Below are 20,017 nucleotides of genomic sequence, written 5' to 3' on the forward strand. Positions count from 1 at the left end.
TTGTTGTGATCGGGAACGCGCTGCCTGAAAGGGCGGTGGGAGCAGATTCAACTTTCAAAAGGGAATTGGTTAAATACTCGAAGGGGGAACATTTCCAGGGCTCTGGGGAAAGAGCAGGAGGGGGAGTAGAACTAATTGGATCGCTCTTTCAAAGAGCCAGCGCAGGATAGCTTCCTTCTGTGCTGTATCATTCTATATGATTCTATATGATTGGTGAATCTCCACAGCGGGGTATTGAGTCTAATGCACTTGGGGAGTTTGTGGTCTGATCTCCAACCCACGCTGTCTGTCTGTCTGTCTGTCTCTCTCTCTTTCTCTCTTTCTCTCTTTCATTCTCTCTTTCTTTCTTTCTTTCTTTCTCTCTTTCTTTCTTTCTTTTTCTTTCTCTTTCTTTCTTTCTTTCTTTCTTTCTTTCTTTCTTTCTTTCTTTCTCTCTATTCTCGGGTGTGCAGGTGTCGCTGGTAACGCTGGCATTTATTGGCCATCCCCTGGTTGCCCTTGAGAAGGTGGTGGTGAGCCGCTGCCTTCTTGAACCGCTTGCAGTCCGTGTGGTGAAGTCACTCCCACAATACTGCCCGATATTGTCCTCAGCACCACAGGAAAATCAGCCACGGTTTCTGCTTCCAATCACCGGCCAGTACTCCCCACCCACCCCCCCACCACTCCGAGAAAGTGTGCATATGTGGGTGTTGGATGAGGAGGATAGGATCACAATCAAATTGTCCATCGCCAACCACTCTCTGGGATCGCCCATAATGAGCACTTGGGCGAGATACAGTGAGGCTCCCAGACTTAACCCTGTGTCCGCCAACACTTTCAGGCAAGGAGGGGGAAAATTAAGGAAGAAAACCCACAATAACTGGCAGATTTTCAACCCATGAGTTTTAGTTAGATTTTAACCCAGGTCCCAAGGGTGCAAGGGCGGTACATTAAACTCATTGCAACACCTGGTTAGAAATATCACTGATTATAAACTTCACATTCTTCATTGAGATTAATAAGTTCAAGAAGGCACTTTACCATAAAGACCCCTTTTTTAATACTGAACCAATTTATAAAGATCAGATTTAACTTGAATAACTTTTAGTTTTGTAAATTCAAACAGAAAATGTCGGAAATACACAGCACATCAGTCCACGTTGTAATGTTATGCTTTAGGGTTCATTAAAAGTGGGATTTATTGATAAAGTAAAGGGGGTACTGGTAGCATGGTGGCTATGTTACTGGACTAGTAATCCAGAGGCCTGATGTTCAAATGTCACCATGGCAGCTGGGGAATTCGAATACAATTAATCTGGAATAAAAAGTTAATATCAGAATGGTGACCACGAAACAACCGGATTGTTGTAAAATGAATGTCCTTTAGGGAAGGAAATCTGCTGCCCTTACCCGGTCTGGCCTATATGTGACTCCAGACCCACAGCAATGTGGTTGACTCCTAACTGCCCTCTGAAATGGCCCAGCGAGACACTCAGTTGTACCAAACCGCTACGACAAAGTCAGCACTGTGGGAGCACCTTCTCCACACGGACTGCAGCGGTTCAAGAAGGCGGCTCACCACCACCTTCTCAAGGGGCAATTAGGGATGGGCAATAAATGCCGGCCTTGCCGGCAACGCCCACATCCCGTGAATGAATAAAAAAAGAAATAGGTTTATTAAGCAGGCTCGAGGGGCCGTGCGGCCTAACCCTGCTCCTATTTCTTAAGTTCTTATTTAAAACAACCTCACATACAGCAGCTTACTGCTTGCTAACAAACAGCAGCCCGCAGGTTTGTCCAGTCTGGAATCGAACAAGTTGTGCATTTTTGCGACATTAATACTGGTGTTAAGGGAGCGTCTCGAAATCGCACCGTCGAACTGATGTATTAGAGTCGATGTTAACCCCTCATGTTTGGGTAGGCAGATGAATAATTGAGCGCAAAACTGATTCGCTGGCCTAGATTTCAAGCTACTGTGAGATTTTGGCTCCTGGGCACTTGTCTACTGGACACTGACTGTGCACCTGAATTGGGCGGAAAGGGGCAGCTGGCAGCCGGGTGGGAGAGGGAGTCCGGGGCGTTGGCACGAAGGGAGGGCCCGGAGATCATCTGGCAAGGAGGGGGAGTGTGTCCCGTGCTTTGCCCGTGTTCTTACGCCTGTTATACCGGTTCCGCAGCTGGGAATCGTGCAGTACGGAGAGACCGCTGTTCATGAGTTTGAGCTGAGGGATTACAAGTCTGTCACTGATGTCGTCAAGGCCGCGAGGAACATTGAGCAGCGAGGAGGGACGGAAACCAACACGGCGCACGGCATCGAGATCGCACGGTAATGGCACCCGATTCCCCCACCTCCATTCCAACTCAGGAACCAATGAGTAAAAGGCATCAGTTTAACCCAACCCGCCCAGCGGAAAGCTGAGGAGATCGGGTTGGCTGCCCAACTTCAGTGTCAACTGTGGTTCAATGGGCAGCACATTCGCCTCTGAGTCAGAAGGTTGTGGGTTCAGGTCCCAGTCCAGGATCTCAGACACATAAATCTAGGCTGACACTCCCAGTGCAGTGCTGGGGGGGCAGTGCTACTGTCGGAGCTACCGTCGTTCGGATGAGACATTAAACCGAGGCCCCGTCTGCTCTCTCAGGTGGATGTAAAAGATTCCATGGCACTATTTTGAAGGAGAGCAAAGGAGTTATCCTGGGTGCTTGATGTGCGCAAATTGGCTGCCGCGTTTCCCACATGACAACAGTGACTACACTCCAAAAGTACTTCATTGGCTGTAAAGTGCTTTAAGATGTCTGGTGGTTGTGCAAGGCGCTACAGAAATGCAAGTCTTTCTTTCATGACCTCCCACATCCAACCTGATTTCCCTCCTGAATTGTTCACTGCAGTGTCCAGGAGATTAATCTCTATTCCCTGGGCACTCCAGGACAACCCTGAAAGATTGACAATCTTAAAACCAGATCAATGCTGGGATTTCTAGGAGGCTGTTCAGAGAAGGTTCACTAGGTTGATTCCAGAGATGAGGGGATTGACTTATGAGGAAAGGTTGAGTAGGTTGGGCCTCTACTCATTGGAATTCAGAAGCATGAGAGGTGATCTTATCGAAACATATAAGATTATGAGGGGGCTTGACAAGGTGGATGCAGAGAGGATGTTTCCACTGGGGGAGACTAGAACTAGAGGGCATGATCTTGGAATAGGGGCTGCCCATTTAAAACTGAGATGAGGAGAAATTTCTTCTCTCAGAGGGTTGGAAATCTGTGGAATTCACTGCCTCAGAGAGCTTTGGTAGCTGGGTCATTGAATAAATTTAAGACAGAGATAGACAGTTTCTTAACCGATAAGGGGTTGTGGGGAGCGGGCAGGGAAGTGGACCTGAGTCCATGATCGGATCAGCCATGATCGTATTAAATGGTGAAGCAGGCTCGAGGGGCAGTATGGCCTACTCCTGCTCCTATTTCTTATGTTCTTATGTTCTACCCCCTACCCCGCTCTCCGCCCTGATCAATCCACCTTCAGACATCCTGTAGATCACCATTAACAACCCACAGCCACATAAACACAGTCTGAGAATCTTTCCCGATGAGAAATATTTTTTGAAGGGAACAAGTCATGTGCCAGATTAGAGCATATGTCAATTATTCTATACAGCTTTCCTAACGAGCTGTTTAACTCTCAATTACTTAATAATTACAAGAAAGGAAGACATTGCATTTCTATAGCGCCTTTCACGACCACCGGACGTCCCAAAGCACTTTACAGCCAATGAAGTACTTTTGGAGTGCAGTCACTGTTGTAATGTAGGAAACGCAGCAGCCAATGTGCGCACAGCAAGCTCCCCCAAACAGCAATGTGATAATGACCAGATAATCTGTTTTTGTATTGTTGATTGAGGGATAAATATTGGCCCCAGGACACCGGGGATAACTGCCCTGCTCTTCTTCGAAATAATGCCATGGGATCTTTTATGTCCACCTGAGAGAGCAGACGGGGCGTCGGTTTAACGTCTCATCTGAAAAAAAAAACAAAAGCAAGATACTGCGGCTGCTGGTAATCTGAACTAAACACAGAGAATACTGAAGAACACGCAGCACGTCAGACAGCATCCGTGGAGAGAGAAACAGAGTTAATGGCGGGAATTTTAACCCCAAAACTCTGGTGGATGGAGTCAGGTGGGAGGTTAAAGTATTAAAAACCTGAATCCTGACCCCCAAACCGGTCTCCAATCCGCCCCCGTCCGGTTTTAACAAAGCCGGAATACGGGGGGGGGGGGTGCGGGGGGAGGGGGGAGCAGCCAATCCGCTCTTAGGAGACGGGTTGGCACTTTGAATATTATAATGAGGTTTAACTGTGTGGTCGGTCAGGGTTCCTGGGCCTCGGGGAGTGATCCTTGTGGGCCGGGAGGAGCTGGAATTCCTCGCTCGAGCCCCCCCCCCCAAACTCACCCCCCCCCCTCCCACTCAGCCGCCCCCCCCACCCCCCCTCTGCCGCCCACAGGATCGTGGCTCACACCTGCCTAGGGCCGCGGCCTCTTGTCTAGGCATCCCTCTCGAGATTATCTGGTCATTGTCACATTGCTGTTTGTGGGAGCTTGCTGTGCGCAGATTAGCTGCCGCCTTTCCCACATTACAACAGTGACTGCACTCCAAAAGTACTTCATTGACTGGAAAGTGTTTTGAGACGTCTGGTGGTCATGAAAGGCGCTATAGAAATGCAAGTCTTTCTTTTCTTATCACGGAGAGTACCGCAGCTGAATCCAGTCAAGTTCTTGCCTGACCGTACAATTCCCAGCAAAGGTTGTTGGGTAACATTCAGGAGCAGGACGGCAACTGATCTGCCCCGTCCACCTCCCCCCGCCATCCCCCCCACCCCGGCCCTCACCCCCACCCCCACCTCTACCCCCTTCCCCCGCCATTCCCCCCACCACGGCTCCCCACCATTTCTCTACCCCGGCCCCCATCCCCCCCCCCCCACCATTTCCCCCCTCCCGGCCCCCACCCCAGCACCCCCCCCCCCCGCCATTTCCCCCCTCCCGGCCCCCACCCCAGCACCCCCCCCGCCATTTCCCCCCCCGCCATTCCCCCCCCCCCCAGCCCCCACCCCAGCCCTCCACACATCCCCCCCGCCCCGCCATTTCCCTACCCCGGCCCCTACCCCGCTGTCCACCCCCCTCATCTCTAACCCAGGGGAGCCGAGGACAGTCTGGGATTCTAACCAGCGTCTCCCAGCTGGGCTCGAGCTCGCCCAGTGGAGCCCTCCGATCCTGAATGGACAGATTGTTCCGCAGTGAGAGAACAGCAAACTCTGATGAAAAATAAACCTGCCTGATTTTGTGCTTTCCTTTGCAATTCCACACTGGTGACAGTGGATGCTTTAGGTTAAGTCGACTGCACATATCCCGACCACAGGATTGCAAGCTCACCCGAAACACACTGCAAGCATTTGTACTAGTGCTAAACTTGCAGATTTTTGGTGATCTCATCGTCAATGCCCATAACGATCGGTTGGAGCCTCCCATTTCCCTATTATCCCATTATTGTTGGATCACAGTTCATGTAATATCTCTGGATATGAATAATGTTATTACATGGAATCGTCTTTCCACCACTTCCGTCTTTGCCAGTTTATTTTGTGTCCATTGGGTGAGATCTAGTCCAAGCAATTGTTTGTCATGTCGATAGGGGCCAAGGTCTGCGATTCGGGGGGGGTGAAACTGTAAGAGAGAAGGTGGTGTAAATCGGACAGCGATTAGTAGTCAAATCCAGGTTTTAAATGTCAGCTGTGGCTCAGTGGGCAGCATCCTTGCCTCTGAGTCAGAAGGTTGTGGGTTCAAATCCTATGCCAGGGACTTGAGCACATAAATCTAGGCTGACTTTCCCAGCGCAATTCTGTGGGAGCGCTACACTGTTGGAGGTGCCATCTTTTGGATGAGACGTTAAACCGAGGCCCCGTCTGCTCTCTCAGGTGAACATAAAAGATCCCGTGGCACAATTTCAAAGAAGAGCAGGGGAGTTCTCTCCGGTGTCATGGAGCAAATATTTATCCCTCAATCAACAGAACAAAAACAGTTTATCCGGTCATTATCACATTGCTGTTTGTGGGAGCTTGCTATGCACAAATTGGCTGCTGCGTTTCCTACATCACAACAGTGACTGCACTCCAAAAGTACTTCATTGGCTGTAAAGCGCTTTGAGACATCCGGTGGTCGTGAAAGTCGCTATATAAATGTAAATCTTTCTTTAACAATAATGTGCACTAGGGAAGAGAGGACTGAGTTGCGTGATGTTAAGCTTTTGGTCAAAATAAGTTGCACTGGGGAATTGTGATGAGTCTAGAGGCGATATTCACGGTTCCTCCATGCCCAACAGAACTCGAAAGGTGTATCTTCTTTCCTCGTCCGGGACTCCCCATTTGGAGTGGTGCTGAAAACAAATTCAACTCATCTCCTCTTTTTTTGCTACATAGCAGTCGTATCATGTTCGTAAGACACTTCACACAAAACACTTCACATGCAATAAATTACTTTGGAAGTGTAGTCACTGTTAGATAGTCAAACACGGCAGTCAGTTTTGTGCATAGCAGGATCTCATAAACATCAAACAAGATAAACGACCAGTTCACTGGGTTTTTTTCTGGTGGTAATGGTTGAGGGAGAAATGTTACCCTGGATGACAACAACAACTTGCATTTATAGAACGCCATAAACACTGGCACTTCCTAGGAGAGTTTTCAAACAAAGATTTAACACCGAGCAACATCAGGAGATATTAGGGCAGGAAAGAAGTAGGTTTTAAGGAGCATCTTAAAGGAGGGAAGAGAGGGAGAGAGGCGGAGAGGTTTAGGGAGGGAGTTCCAGAGCTTAGGGCCTAGACAACAGAAGGCACGGCCACCAATGGTGGGGCGATTAAAATCGGTGATGCGCAAGAGGCCAGAATTGGAGGAGCGCAGAGATCTCGGAGGGTTGTAGGGCAGGAGGAGGTTACAGAGATAGGGAGGGGCGAGGTCCTGGAGGGATTTGAAAACAAGGATGAGAATTTTGAAATCGAGGTGTTCCCTGATTGGGAACCAATGTAGGTCAGCGAGCACAGAGGTGATGGGTAAATTGGTGCGAGTTAGGACACAGACAGCCAAGTTTTGGATGAGCTCAAGTTTATGTAGCATGGAAGATGGGAGGCCAGCCAGTGTAGCATTGGGATGGGCAAGTCTAGAGGTAACAAAAGCATGGATGAAAACATCGGGGGAACTTCCATCTCCTCTTCGAACAGTGCCATGGGAACATAAGAACATAAGAACATAAGAAACAGGAGCAGGAGTAGGCCAAACGGCTCCTCGAGCCTGCTTCACCATTTAATAAGATCATGGTTGATCTGATCATTGACTCAGCGCCACTTCCCCGCCCACTCCCCATAACCCCTTATCCCCTTATAGTTTCAGAAACTGTCTATTTCTGTCTTAAATTTATTCAATGTCCCAGCTTCCACAGCTCTCTGAGGCAGCGAATTCCACAGATTTACAACCCTCTGAGAGAAGAAATTTCTCCTCGTCTCTGTGTTAACATGAACTGCGATGTGAGCAAGTTAGCGCCTTGGTTTAACATTCCATCCGAAGGATGGCCAGTTTAAAGTGCATGTCTTCTTTATCTCTCTCAGCTCCGAAGCATTCAGCACCAGGAGAGGTGCAAGGCAAGAGGCCAAGAAGGTGATGATTGTCATCACGGACGGTGAATCCCACGACAGCCCGCATCTAAAGCAAGTGATTGAGGATAGCGAGCGAGACAACATCACCAGATACGCCATTGCGGTAGGCAATCCACATACCGCCAGGTCCACTCGGGCATAGTCAGGGCAGAGTTCCCTCACCGGGTCAGTGGCCATCGGTGTGTCACGTGGTGTGCAACTGAACCATACGCAGTGGAGAGGTTCCAGGGTCAAGCGTGGGCTGAGTTGACGAGTTAGAAACATCGAAAAATAGGAGCAGTAGTAGGCCATTCGGTCCTTCGAGCCTGTACCGCCATTCAAAATGATCATGGCTGATCCTCGATCTCAACACCATATTCCCGCTTTCTCTCCATACCCTTTGATGTTTTTTGTGACTAGAAATCTATCTATCTCCCTCTTAAATATATTCAGTGACCTGGCCTCCACAGCCTTCTGTGGTAGAGAATTCCACAGGGTCACCACCCTCTGAGTGAAAAAATTTCTCCTCATCTCGGTCCTAAATTTCCTACCCCGTATCCTGAGACTGTGACCCCTTGCTCTAAACTTCCCAGCCAAGGGAAACATCCTCCCCGCATCCAGTCTATCCAATCCAATCAGAATTTTATACGTTTCAATGAGATCCCCTCTCATTCTTCTAAACTCTAGTGAATACAGGCCTAGTCGACCCAATCTCTCCTCATATGACAGTCCTGCCATCCCAGGAATCAGTCTGGTGATCCTTTGCTGCACTCCCTCGATGGCAATTATATCCTTTCTTAGGTAAGGAGACTAAAACTGTACACAGTACTCCAGGTGCAGTCTCACCAAGACCCTGTAGAACTGTAGTAAGACATCCTTGCTCCTTTACTCAAATCCTCTTGCACTGAAGGCCAACATACCATTTGCCTTCCTAACTGCTTGCTGCACCTGCATGTTTGCTTTCAATGACCGGTGTACAAGGACACCCAGGTCCCTCTGTACATCGACACTTCCCAAGCCATCACCAGTTAAATAATACTTTGTCCTTATGTTGTTCCTAACTTTCCCAGAGAGGTCAACATATCCATGTATATAGAAATTATTTTAAAATGGGGGAAATTCTTTAAATTTCTTTAGCTTTGTTTTAATCTGTATAGGATGTGTATGACAAAAAGTTATTTTGAGTTCCTATTTTTTGCATTTTAAATAGGTTGCAGTTATAAAGTGATGATTGCCACACTAAACTAATCGGGTATGTGATTTATTCTGATTTAATTCTGATGAAGTGGCTGAGCCACTGTATTTGGCTTCAACAGCCTTGATTTAAGGAGGGGGAAATCCTCCAGGGTCTCGGCTCCAGATTGGTTTCCTGTTGTAACAACTTGCATTTATATAACATCCCCAGAAGTGGGGATATGGTAGCATAATGGCTATGTCACTGGGCTCCTAATCCAGAAGACTGGCGTAATGATCCTGAGGTATAAGTTCAAATCCCTCCAGCTGGGAAATTTAAATTTAAATTCAGTTAATTAAATTAATCTGGAATTTAAAAAGCTAGTGTCAGTAATGGTAATCATGTGCTAGGTTTTTCTGGTTCACCAATATCCTTTAGGGAATGAAATCTGCTGCCCTTTTTTACCTGGACCTATACCTCTATGTGACTCCAGACCCACAGCAATGTGGTTGACTCTTAATGGACCCAGCGAGCCACTCAGCTGTATAAGGCAGCTCACCACCACCTTCTCAAGGGTAATTCAGGATGGGCAATAAATGCTGGCCTTGCCGACGATGTCCACATCCCGTGAATTAATTTTTAAAAAGACGCCTGTTAGAGAGTGCACTTGTGTGGATATCAGCTGAAGACAAGATTGGTTTCTGCTATGGTGCTCCACACAGTTGAATAGCTCGCCGCCTGCCATGAAGCGTGGGCACCTGGAGGAGGTTCCTCCTCAGACAGTGACTTCAGGAGAGGAGGAGAACATAAGAACATAAGAATTAGGAACAGGAGTAGGCCATCTAGCCCCTCGAGCCTGCTCCGCCATTCAATAAGATCATGGCTGATCTGGTCGTGGACTCAGCTCCACTTACCCGCCCTTTCCCCATAACCCTTAATTCCCTTATTGCTTAAAAATCTATCTATCTTTGACTTGAAAACATTCAATGAGCTAGCCTCAACTGCTTCCTTGGGCAGAGAATTCCACAGATTCACAACCCTCTGGGAGAAGAAATTCTTTCTCAACTCGGTTTTAAATTGGCTCCTCCGTATTTTGAGGCTGTGCCCCCTAGTTCTAGTCTCCCCCACCAATGGAAACAACCTCTCTGCCTCTATCTTGTCTATCCCTTTCATGATTTTAAATGTTTCTATAAGATCACCCCTCATCCTTCTGAACTCCAAGGAGTAAAGACCCAGTCTACTCAATCTATCTTCATTAGGTAACCCCCTCATTTCTCGAATCAGCCTAGTGAATCGTCTCTGTACCCCTTCCAAAGCTAGTATATCCTTCCTTAAGTAAGGTGACCAAAACTGCATGCAGTACTCCAGGTGCGGCCTTACCAATACCTTATACAGTTGCAGCAACACCTCCCTGCTTTTGTACTCCATCCCTTTCGCAATGAAGGCCAAGATTCCATTTGCCTTCCTGATTACCTGCTGCACCTGCAAACTAACCTTTTGGGATGCATGCACAAGGACTCCCAGGTCCCTCTGCACCACAGCATGTTGTAATTTCTCCCCATTCAAATAATATTCCCTTTTACTGTTTTTTTTCCCCAAGGTGGATGACCTCACATTTTCCGACATTGTATTCCATCTGCCAAACCTTAGCCCATTCGCTTAACCTATCCAAACCTCCTTGTAGCCTCTCTGAGTCCTCTACACAACCCGCTTTCCCACTAATCTTAGTGTCATCTGCAAATTTTGTTGCACTACACTCTGTCCCCTCCTCTAGGTCATCTATGTATATTGTAAACAGTTGTGGTCCCAGCACTGATCCCTGTGGCACACCACTAACCACTGATTTCCAACCGGAAAAAGACCCATTTATCCTGACTCTCTGCTTTCTGTTCACCAGCCAATTCTCTATCCATGCTAATACATTTCCTCTGACTCCGCGTACCCTTATCTTCTGCAGTAACCTTTTGTGTGGCACCTTATTGAATGCCTTTTGGAAATCTAAATACACCACATCCATCGGTACACCTCTATCCACCATGCTCGTTATATCCTCAAAGAATTCCAGTAAGTTAGTTAAACATGATTTCCCTTTCATGAATCCATGCTGCGTCTGCTTGATTGCACTATTCCTATCCAGACGTCCCGCTATTTCTTCCTTAATGATAGTTTCAAGCATTTTCCCCACTACAGATGTTAAACTAACCGGCCTATAGTTACCTGCCTTTTGCCTGCCCCCTTTTTTAAACAGAGGCGTTACATTAGCTGCTCTCTAATCCACTGGTACCTCCCCAGAGTCCAGAGAATTTTGGTAGATTATAACAAATGCATCTGCTATAACTTCCGTCATCTCTTTTAATACCCTGGAATGCATTTCATCAGGACCAGGGGACTTCTCTACCTTCAATCCCATTAGTCTGTCCAGCACTACCTCCCTAGTGATAGTGATCATCTCAAGGTCCTCTCTTCCCACATTCCTATGATCAGCAATTTTTGGCATGGTTTTTGTGTCTTCCACTGTGAAGACGGAAGCAAAATAATTGTTTAAGGTCTCAGCCATTTCCACATTTCCCATTATTAAATCCCCCCTTTCATCTTCTAAGGGACCAACATTTACTTTAGTCACTCTTTTCCGTTTTATATATCTGTAAAAGCTTTTACTATCTGTTTTTATGTTTTGCGCAAGTTTACCTTCGTAATCTATCTTCCCTTTCTTTATTGCTTTTTTAGTCATTCTTTGCTGTTGCTTAAAATCTTCCCAATCTTCTAGTTTCCCACTAACCTTGGCCACCTTATACGCATTGGTCTTTGATTTGATACTTTCCTTTATTTCCTTGGTTATCCACGGCTGGTTATCTCTTCTCTTGCCGCCCTTCTTTTTCACTGGAATATATTTTTGTTGCGCATTATGAAAGAGCTCCTTAAAAGTCCTCCACTGTTCCTCAATTGTGCCACCGTTTAGTCCTTGTTTCCAGTCTACTTTAGCCAACTCTGCCCTCATCCCACTGTAGTCCCCTTTGTTTAAGCATAGTACTCTCGTTTCTGACACAACTTCCTCATCCTCAATCTGTGTTACAAATTCAACCATACTGTGATCACTCATTCCGAGAGGATCTTTTACGAGATCGTTTATTTTTCCTGTCTCGTTACACAGGATCAGATCCAAAATGGCTTGCTCCCTTGTAGGTTCTGTTACATACTGTTCTAAGAAACAATCCCGTATGCATTCTATGAATTCTTCCTCCAGGCTACCCCCTGCGATTTGATTTGACCAATCGATATGTAGGTTAAAATCCCGCATAACTACTGCTGTTCCTTTTTCACATGCCTCCATTATTCCCTTGATTATTGCCCGCCCCACCATGAAGTTATTATTTGGAGGCCTATAAACTACGCTGACCAGTGACTTTTTCCCCTTACTATCTCTAATCTCCACCCACAATGATTCAACATTTTGTTCATTGGAGCCAATATCATCCCTCACAACTGCCCTGATATCATTCCTTATTAACAGTGCTACCCCACCTCCCTTCCCTTCCTGCCTATCTTTCCGAATCGTCAGATACCCCTGTACGTTTAATTCCCAGTCCTGGCCACCTTGCAACCATGTCTCTGTAATGGCCACCAAATCATACCCATTTGTAATGATTTGTGCCGTCAACTCATTTACTTTATTTCTAATGCTGCGTGCATTTCGGTAGAGTGTTTTCATCCTAGTTTTTAAACCATGATTTTTAGTTTTTACCCCTCCTGCAGCCCTTTTATAATCAGTGGCCCTTTTTGTTTTTTGCCTTTGGTTTCTCTGCCCTCCACTTTTATTCATCTCTTTTCTGTCTTTTGTTTTTGTCTCCTTTTTGTTTCCCTCTGTCTCCCTGTATTGGTTCCCATCCCCCTGCCATATTAGTTTAACTCCTCACCAACAGCACTAGCAAACACTCCCCCTAGGACATTGGTTCCATTCCTGCCCAAGTGCAGAACGTCCGGTTTGTACTGGTCCCACCTCCCCCAGAACCTGTTCCAATGCCCCACGAATTTGAATCCCTCCCTGCTGCACCACTGCTCAAGCCACGTATTCATCTGTGCTATCCTGCGATTCCTACTCTGACTAGCACGTGGCACTGGTAGCAATCCCGAGATTACTACTTTTGAGGTCCTACTTTTTAATTTAACTCCTAGCTCCTTAAATTCGTCTCGTAGGACCTTATCCCTTTTTTTACCTATGTTGTTGGTACCATTGTGCACCACGACAACTGGCTGTTCTCCCTCCCTTTTCAGAATGTCCTGCACTCGCTCAGAGACATCCTTGACCCTTGCACCAGGGAGGCAACATACCATCCTGGACTCTCGATTGCGGCCGCAGAAACGCCTATCTATTCTAAAATTAAAAGCTTCATTCTGTTCTACAGGTGCTCGGATATTACAATAGAAGAGGCATCAATCCCAGTGACTTCTTAAAGGAGATTAAATCTATAGCAAGCCACCCGGATGATAAGCATTTCTTCAACGTCTCCGACGAGTCTGCCCTGAAGGATATTGTGGACGCACTCGGAGCACGAATCTTCAGCTTGGAAGGTAAACACTCTTAACACTCTTTGGTATTTGTGCGATTTTGTTAGACTTTAAAGGAAAGAAAGACTAGCATTTATTTCATAGGCTCAGGACATCCCAAAGCACTTTACAGCCAATGAAGTACTTTTGGAGTGTAGTCACTGTTGTAATGTGGGAAACGCAGCAGCCAATTTACGCCCAGCAAGCTCCCACAAACAGCAATGTGTTAATGACCAGATAATCTGTTCTTGTGATGTTGATTGAGGGATACACATTTTCCAGGACACCGGGGATAACTCCCCTTCTCTTCTTCAAAATAGTACCATGGGATCTTTTACTTCCACTTGAGAGAGCAGTCAGGGCCTCAGTTTAACGTCTCATCCGAAAGATGGCACCTCCCACAGTGCGGCACTCCCTCAGCACTGCACTGGGAGAGTCAGCCTGGATTTATGTGCTCAAAGCTCTACAGTGGGACTTGAACCCACAACCTTCTGACTCAGAGGCCAGAATGCTGCCCACTGAGCCACAGCTGACACCAAGGAATAAATAGACCGAAAGATTTGACTGACATGCCTGACAAAAATGGATGTCACACATCAGCCAGTTTTTTCAATAGCAAAGAAAAATGACAGCACACAAATGAATCGCACAGTAATGTTTTGCCATGTAACCTTTCCCTTCAGTATCTGTTTTTTCTCCTCCTCTCCTGGAGGCACTGACTCACGTTGGGCATCAGACCCCCAGTAACTCGCCCAGGGAGATGAGTCCTTCAGCGGGAGAGGCACTGAAGTTTTCGTGCTCCTGTTATATCGGCTCCAGTTTGGATACTCCGGTTAGCTACTGCCATTCTCGCTTTCTGGCAGAGATCCCACCAGGAGCCATGCATGAATGTTTAATGTCATGTAATATACTGCTCCATCCAGTGGACCACTGTGGTAATGCAGCCACTGCTGTAAATACAATAAAAGCATCAGGTGACTCGGTCGGGAAAATGCAGCCCGCAATGTCACACCACTGCAGTAGAGGGCACACCTGAGGTTGAGGGTTATGGTGCAATGTTGGGGCAGTGTAGGGGGAGCTTTACTCCGCATCTGATTCACGCTCTATCTGACCTAGGAGGTTCTTTAAAAAAAGATTTATTTATTCTCGGGATGTGGGCGCCGCTGGCAAGGTCGGCATTTATTGCCCATCCCTAACTGCCCTTGAGAAGGTGGTGAGCCGCCACCTTGAACCGCTGCAGTCCGTGTGGTGAAGGTGCTCCCACAGTGCTGTTAGGGAGGGAGTTCCAGGATTGTGACCCAGCGATGATGAAGGAACAGCCGATATATTTCCAAGTCAGGATGGTGTGTGACTTGGAGGGGAACGTGCTCCCATGCGTCTGCTGCCCTTGTCCTTCTAGGTGGTAGAGATCGCAGGTTTGGGAGGTGCTGTCGAAGAAGCCTTGGCGAGTTGCTGCAGTACATCTTGTGGATGGTGTGCACTGCAGCCACGGTGCGTCGGTGGTGGAGGGAGTGAATGTTTTTTGACGTTGTTTGGTAAAAATAGAAATGTCCTCCATTCCACATTTTAACATCCCTCAACCTGATTAGCACAAAAAATTTATTAAATCAGAATAGTAACTGGGCCTTTTAATTCTGATAAATGTTTCCCTCTTTTTTAATATTAGGAACCAATATTCAGAATGAAACATCTTTTCAGCTGGAAATGTCACAAGCAGGATTTTCAACACATTTCGTGGAGGTAAGCAAGAGTCGACTCATTTAGGGTTTTTTAAATCTCTTTTCCTGGGATGTGGGAATTGTCCTATGAGGAGAGATTGAGTAGACTAGGCCGATATTCTCTTGACTTTAGAAGAATGAGAGGTGATCTCATTGAAACTCTTACAAGGCTTGACAGGGTAGATGCAGGGAGGATGTTCCCCCGGGCTGGGGAGTCTAGAACCAGGGGTCACAGTCTCAGAATAAGCGGTCGGCCATTTAGGACTGAGATGAGGAGACATTTCTTCACTCTGAGGGTGGTGAATCTTTGGAATTCTCTACCCCAGAGGGCTGTGGAGGCTCAGTCGTTGAGTATATGCAAGACAGAGATTGATAAATTTTTGAATATTAAGGGAATCAAGGGATATGGGGGTAGTGCAGGAAAGTGGAGATGATCAACCATGATCTTATTGAATGGCGGAGCAGGCTTGAGAGGTCGAATGGCCTACTCCTGCTCCTAATTCTTATGTTTTATTGACTGGATTAGATACACATTAACTTGTCCTCACTCAACCTCCCCAATGGCTTAAGGGCAGTCACAGGCAAAAGATCCCAGATTCAGTTGAGTTGAATGATCGTTGTTAACACTCCTGGACCAAGGAGGTCAGAGATCAGCCAGGAAAAGAAAGGAAAGAACCTGTATTGATATAGCGCCTTTCACAATCTCATGATGTTCCAAAGTGCTTTACAGACAATTAATTAATTTTGAAGTGTAGTCACTGTTGTAAAGCGGCAGCTAATTAGCGCATATCAAGATCCCACAAAAAGCAATGAGATACAGTGAAATTAATCTTTGGAATTCTCTACCCCAGAGGGCTGTGGAGGCTCAGTCGTTGAGTATATTCAAGACAGAGACGAAAGATTTTTGGATATTAAGGGAATCAAGGGATATGGGGATCGGGCAGGAAAGTATAGTTGAGGTAGAAGATCAGCCATAATCTCACTGAATGGCGGAGCATGCTCGAGGGGCCGAATGGCCGACTCCAGCTAATATTTCTTTTATTCTGATGCAACAATAAGATGCAAACAGCTGATTGCTATCCAATATTCCCTTGTTGGAAAATCCACATGTGGAAGACGAGTGAGTCTTGGCTGTAACCCCTCCTCCACCACATGGTCAAAAAGCCTCTGGCGTTCACGACCTGGGATAAACATTGGCCGAATGTTCTCTGAGCCGCGTGTATCTGTGGGTTACCTGTGCCTAGGGAACCATATCCAGCAAGAACAAGAAACTTCAGCAGAGAAGGGAGCTAAAATGCGAGCAAAATAATGTTGAATTCACTAGTTGGAACGCAGTCACAACCCATCCGATGACCTACCCATTGCCATCATTATTTTACATGTGTGGGACTCACTCTTTATAATTTCTGTGATAAAGTAGCTGAGAAATCTATAAAATGAAATCTATTTTTGGCCTCTTTTGATTTCAGTAAATTCTTGACTTACGGCATTTTTTATTAAACTCATGACATCCAAAATGACCTATTCTTTGAATCGTGGTAATATCTGCACCATTGTGCTCAAAGCAGAAAATAAATCGCTGTAAATCAGCCAAAATAACATGAATATTCTCTAATTTTTACTCGTGTAAAAGCTTCTCACAAACTGTGAGGGAACCTTGGAGAGGAAATGGGTCCCATAACACCTGTTTTTTGAGTGAAAATTAGCATGGAACAATTTTTGCTCCCGATCTCCTGATCTCACGATCTCCCCATCCCAATCTCCCAATCTCCCGCTCCCCGGCTCCTCCAAACCTCCTGATCTCCGGCTTCTCCCGATCTCCCAATCTCCTGATCCCGATCTCCCGCTACCGATCCTGATCTCCCGATCTCCCGATCCCATTCTCCCGATCGCCCCCAGAAGTGTGCCAAACACCAAATTGGAACCGAGCAGCTTGTACATGTCCGGAGCGCTCGCCTGAAGCAGGCTTTAGGCGCTTTGAATGTACGGATCACGGGCCAGACAGCTGCTTTGAGATGCCACTGCCGAACTCGGCAATAACTGCCGGGTTTAGAGCAGCCTAAACAGGCAGTCCTTAAAGGGACAGCTAGAGGCCACTGACGGTAAGTTAACTTTTTTATACATACATCATGCCATATTGGACCCTTCGCCGCCTGTTCTCACTCGGAACCAAGGCTTGTAGATGGAGATAAGATACAGATCAGCCATGATCTAAATGAATGGCGGAAGAGGCTCGAGGGGCTGAATGGCCTCCTCCTGTTACTATGTTCCCATCTCCCTTTATCCCTTTTGCACACGCACTGCTCATTACTAATACAAATTGAATCACTTGTGCAAAAAATACATAAATACACCATAACACCCATGGCCTTGAAATGACACCAAGTGCAAGTGTAGAAATTGCTGAGCCCTTCCTCCTCCAGCATCCCGCAGTGCAATTCAAAGACCATTGATAATCTGAAGTGCATCACTAGAGGAAAGGGCACAGCCGTCAAAGAGAATGAAAAATTAGATCTATTTTCCTGTTCCTATGCCAAGATGTTACCTTGCAATTGAATAGAACTGTTTGGATTCTGCCTAAAAAGAAAGACTTGCATTTACATAGCGCCTTTCACGACTCAAAGTGCTTTACAGCCAATGATGTACTTTTGGAGTGCAGTCACTGTTGTAATGTGGGAAACGCAGCAGCCAAATTGCGCACAGTAAGCTCCCACACACAGCAATGTGATAATGACCAGATAATCAGTTTTTTTGTTATGTTGATTGAGGGATAAATATTGGCCCTAGGACACTGGGGACAACTTCGCTGCTCTTCTACAAAATAGTGCCATGGGATCTTTTACATCCACTTGAGAGAGCAGACGGGGCCTCGGTTTAACGTCTCATCCAAAAGGACCAAGACATTGTTGAGACAAGTGCAGCTGGAGTCCCATGACTCAATGGTCCCATTCCAAACCATAGCCTCACTCCATTGTTGGCTGCTTCAGATAATCTTCTGCCATTCATCTTCTTATCCAAAATATACAGATGTCCTCTGGTCCTCTTTCATACTTAACCTGGAGACCATTTAATGGTCATTCCATGATGGAAGCAATGAGGCATTCAGTTTTAAATCACACTTTCTGGGTTTCATGGGGACAAACAGTCAAAAATCAATGGAAAACTAAAAAGGTAAAACAGCTCTTAGCTGAACTGAGAACAGAAAGCATTGGAAAGGCACACCAGGCCATTCAACATCTGAGAATCATAGAAAAATTACAACATAGAAGGAGGCCATTTGGCCCATCGTGTCCGTGCCAGCTGACAAAGAGCTATCCAGCCTAATCCCACCTTCCAGCACTAGGTCCGTAGCCCTGTAGGTTACGGCACTTCAAGTGCACATCCAAATACTTTTTATATATGATGAGGGTTTCTGCCTCTCCCACGCTTTCAGGCCGTGAGTTCCAGACTCCCATCACCCTCTGGGGGAAGAAATGTTTCCTCATCTCCCCTCTAACCCTGCTACCAACTACTTTAAATCTAAGCCCCCTGGTTGTTGACCCCTCTGCTAAGGGAAATAGGTCCTTCCTATCCACCCTATCTAGGCTCCTCATAATTTAATACACCTCAATTAAATCTCCCCTCAGCCTCCTCTGTTCCAAGTAAGCAACCCCAGCCTATCCAATCTTTCCTCATAGCTAAAATTTCCCAGTCCTGGCAACATCCTTGTAAATCTCCTTGAGAGCAATCACATTCTTCCTGTAATGTGGTGACCAGAACTGCACGCAGTACTCCAGCTCTGGCCTAACTAATGTTGCATAACTAGCATAACTTCCCTGCTCTTGTATTCTATACCTCAGCTAATAAAGGAAAACATTCCTTATGCCTTGTTAACTACCTCGTCGACCTGTCCTGCCACCTTTAAGGATCTGTGGACATATATTTCAAGGTCCCTCTGTTCCTCCACACCTCTCAATATCCTCCCATTTATTGCGTATTCCCTTGCCTTGTTGCCCCTCCCCAAATGCATTACCTCAAACATTTCCGGATTGAAATCCATTTGCCACTTTTCTGTCCAACTGACCAGTTCTTCGATATCTTCCTGCAGTCTAGAGCATTCCTCCTCACTGTCAACCACTTGGCCAATTTTTGTATCATCTGTAAATTTCTTTATCATGCTCCTTACATTTAAGCCTAAATAATTAATATTTACTACAAAAAGTAAGGGACCTAGTATTGAGCCCTGTAGAACACCACTGGAAACAGCCTTCCAGTCACAAAACTCCCCTTAACCATTACCCTTTGCTTCCTGCCACTGAGCCAATTTTGGATCCAATTTGCCCCTCTCCCTTGGATCCCATGGGCTTTTACTCTTTTGATCAGCCTGCCATATGGGATGGTAGTCGAAAGCCTTGCTAAAATCCATGTAAACTACATCAAATGCACCGCCCTCATCGACCCTCCTTGTTACCTCCTCAAAGAACTCAATCAAGTTAGTCAGACATGACCTTCCCTTAACAAATCCATGCTGACTGTCCTTGATTAATCTGTGTCTTTCCAAGTGAAGATTTATAGTCTCCCTCAGAATTGATTCCAGTAATTTGCCCACCACCGAGGTTAAACTAACTGGCCTGTAATTTGCTTGGTTATCCTTTCCTCCCTTTTTAAACAACGGTACAACGTTAGCAGTTCTCCAATCCTCTGGCACAACTCCTGTAGCCAGAGAGGATTGGAAAATGATCGTCAGAGCCTCCGCAATTTTCTCCCTTGCTTCTTTTAATAGCCTTAGATATATTTCATCCGGTCTTGGCAATTTATCTACTTTTAAGGATGCTAAGCACTTAATACTGCCTCTCTTACAATGTTTATCCCGTCCAATATTTCACTCTCTTCCTCCTGAACTTCAACATCGGCATCGTTCCCCTCTTTTATAAAGACAGCCACAAGT

The 20,017-nt window shown here is 46.3% G+C and overlaps 1 protein-coding gene across 1 annotated transcript in view; it reads left to right on the forward strand.

Annotated features, from left to right (window-relative positions):
* itga11a (integrin, alpha 11a) overlaps positions 1 to 20,017 on the forward strand; it is a 176,434-nt gene that overhangs the window by 75,267 nt on the left and 81,150 nt on the right. The window contains exons 7-10 of the mRNA XM_070858509.1: positions 2,157 to 2,305; positions 7,627 to 7,777; positions 13,231 to 13,396; positions 15,039 to 15,112. Of these exons, the coding sequence (XP_070714610.1) occupies positions 2,157 to 2,305; positions 7,627 to 7,777; positions 13,231 to 13,396; positions 15,039 to 15,112 (540 nt within the window). The remainder of the gene's footprint in view (positions 1 to 2,156; positions 2,306 to 7,626; positions 7,778 to 13,230; positions 13,397 to 15,038; positions 15,113 to 20,017) is intronic.

The sequence above is a fragment of the Pristiophorus japonicus genome, chromosome 17, assembly GCF_044704955.1.
Source record: "Pristiophorus japonicus isolate sPriJap1 chromosome 17, sPriJap1.hap1, whole genome shotgun sequence".
NCBI classification, from domain to species: domain Eukaryota; kingdom Metazoa; phylum Chordata; class Chondrichthyes; family Pristiophoridae; genus Pristiophorus; species Pristiophorus japonicus.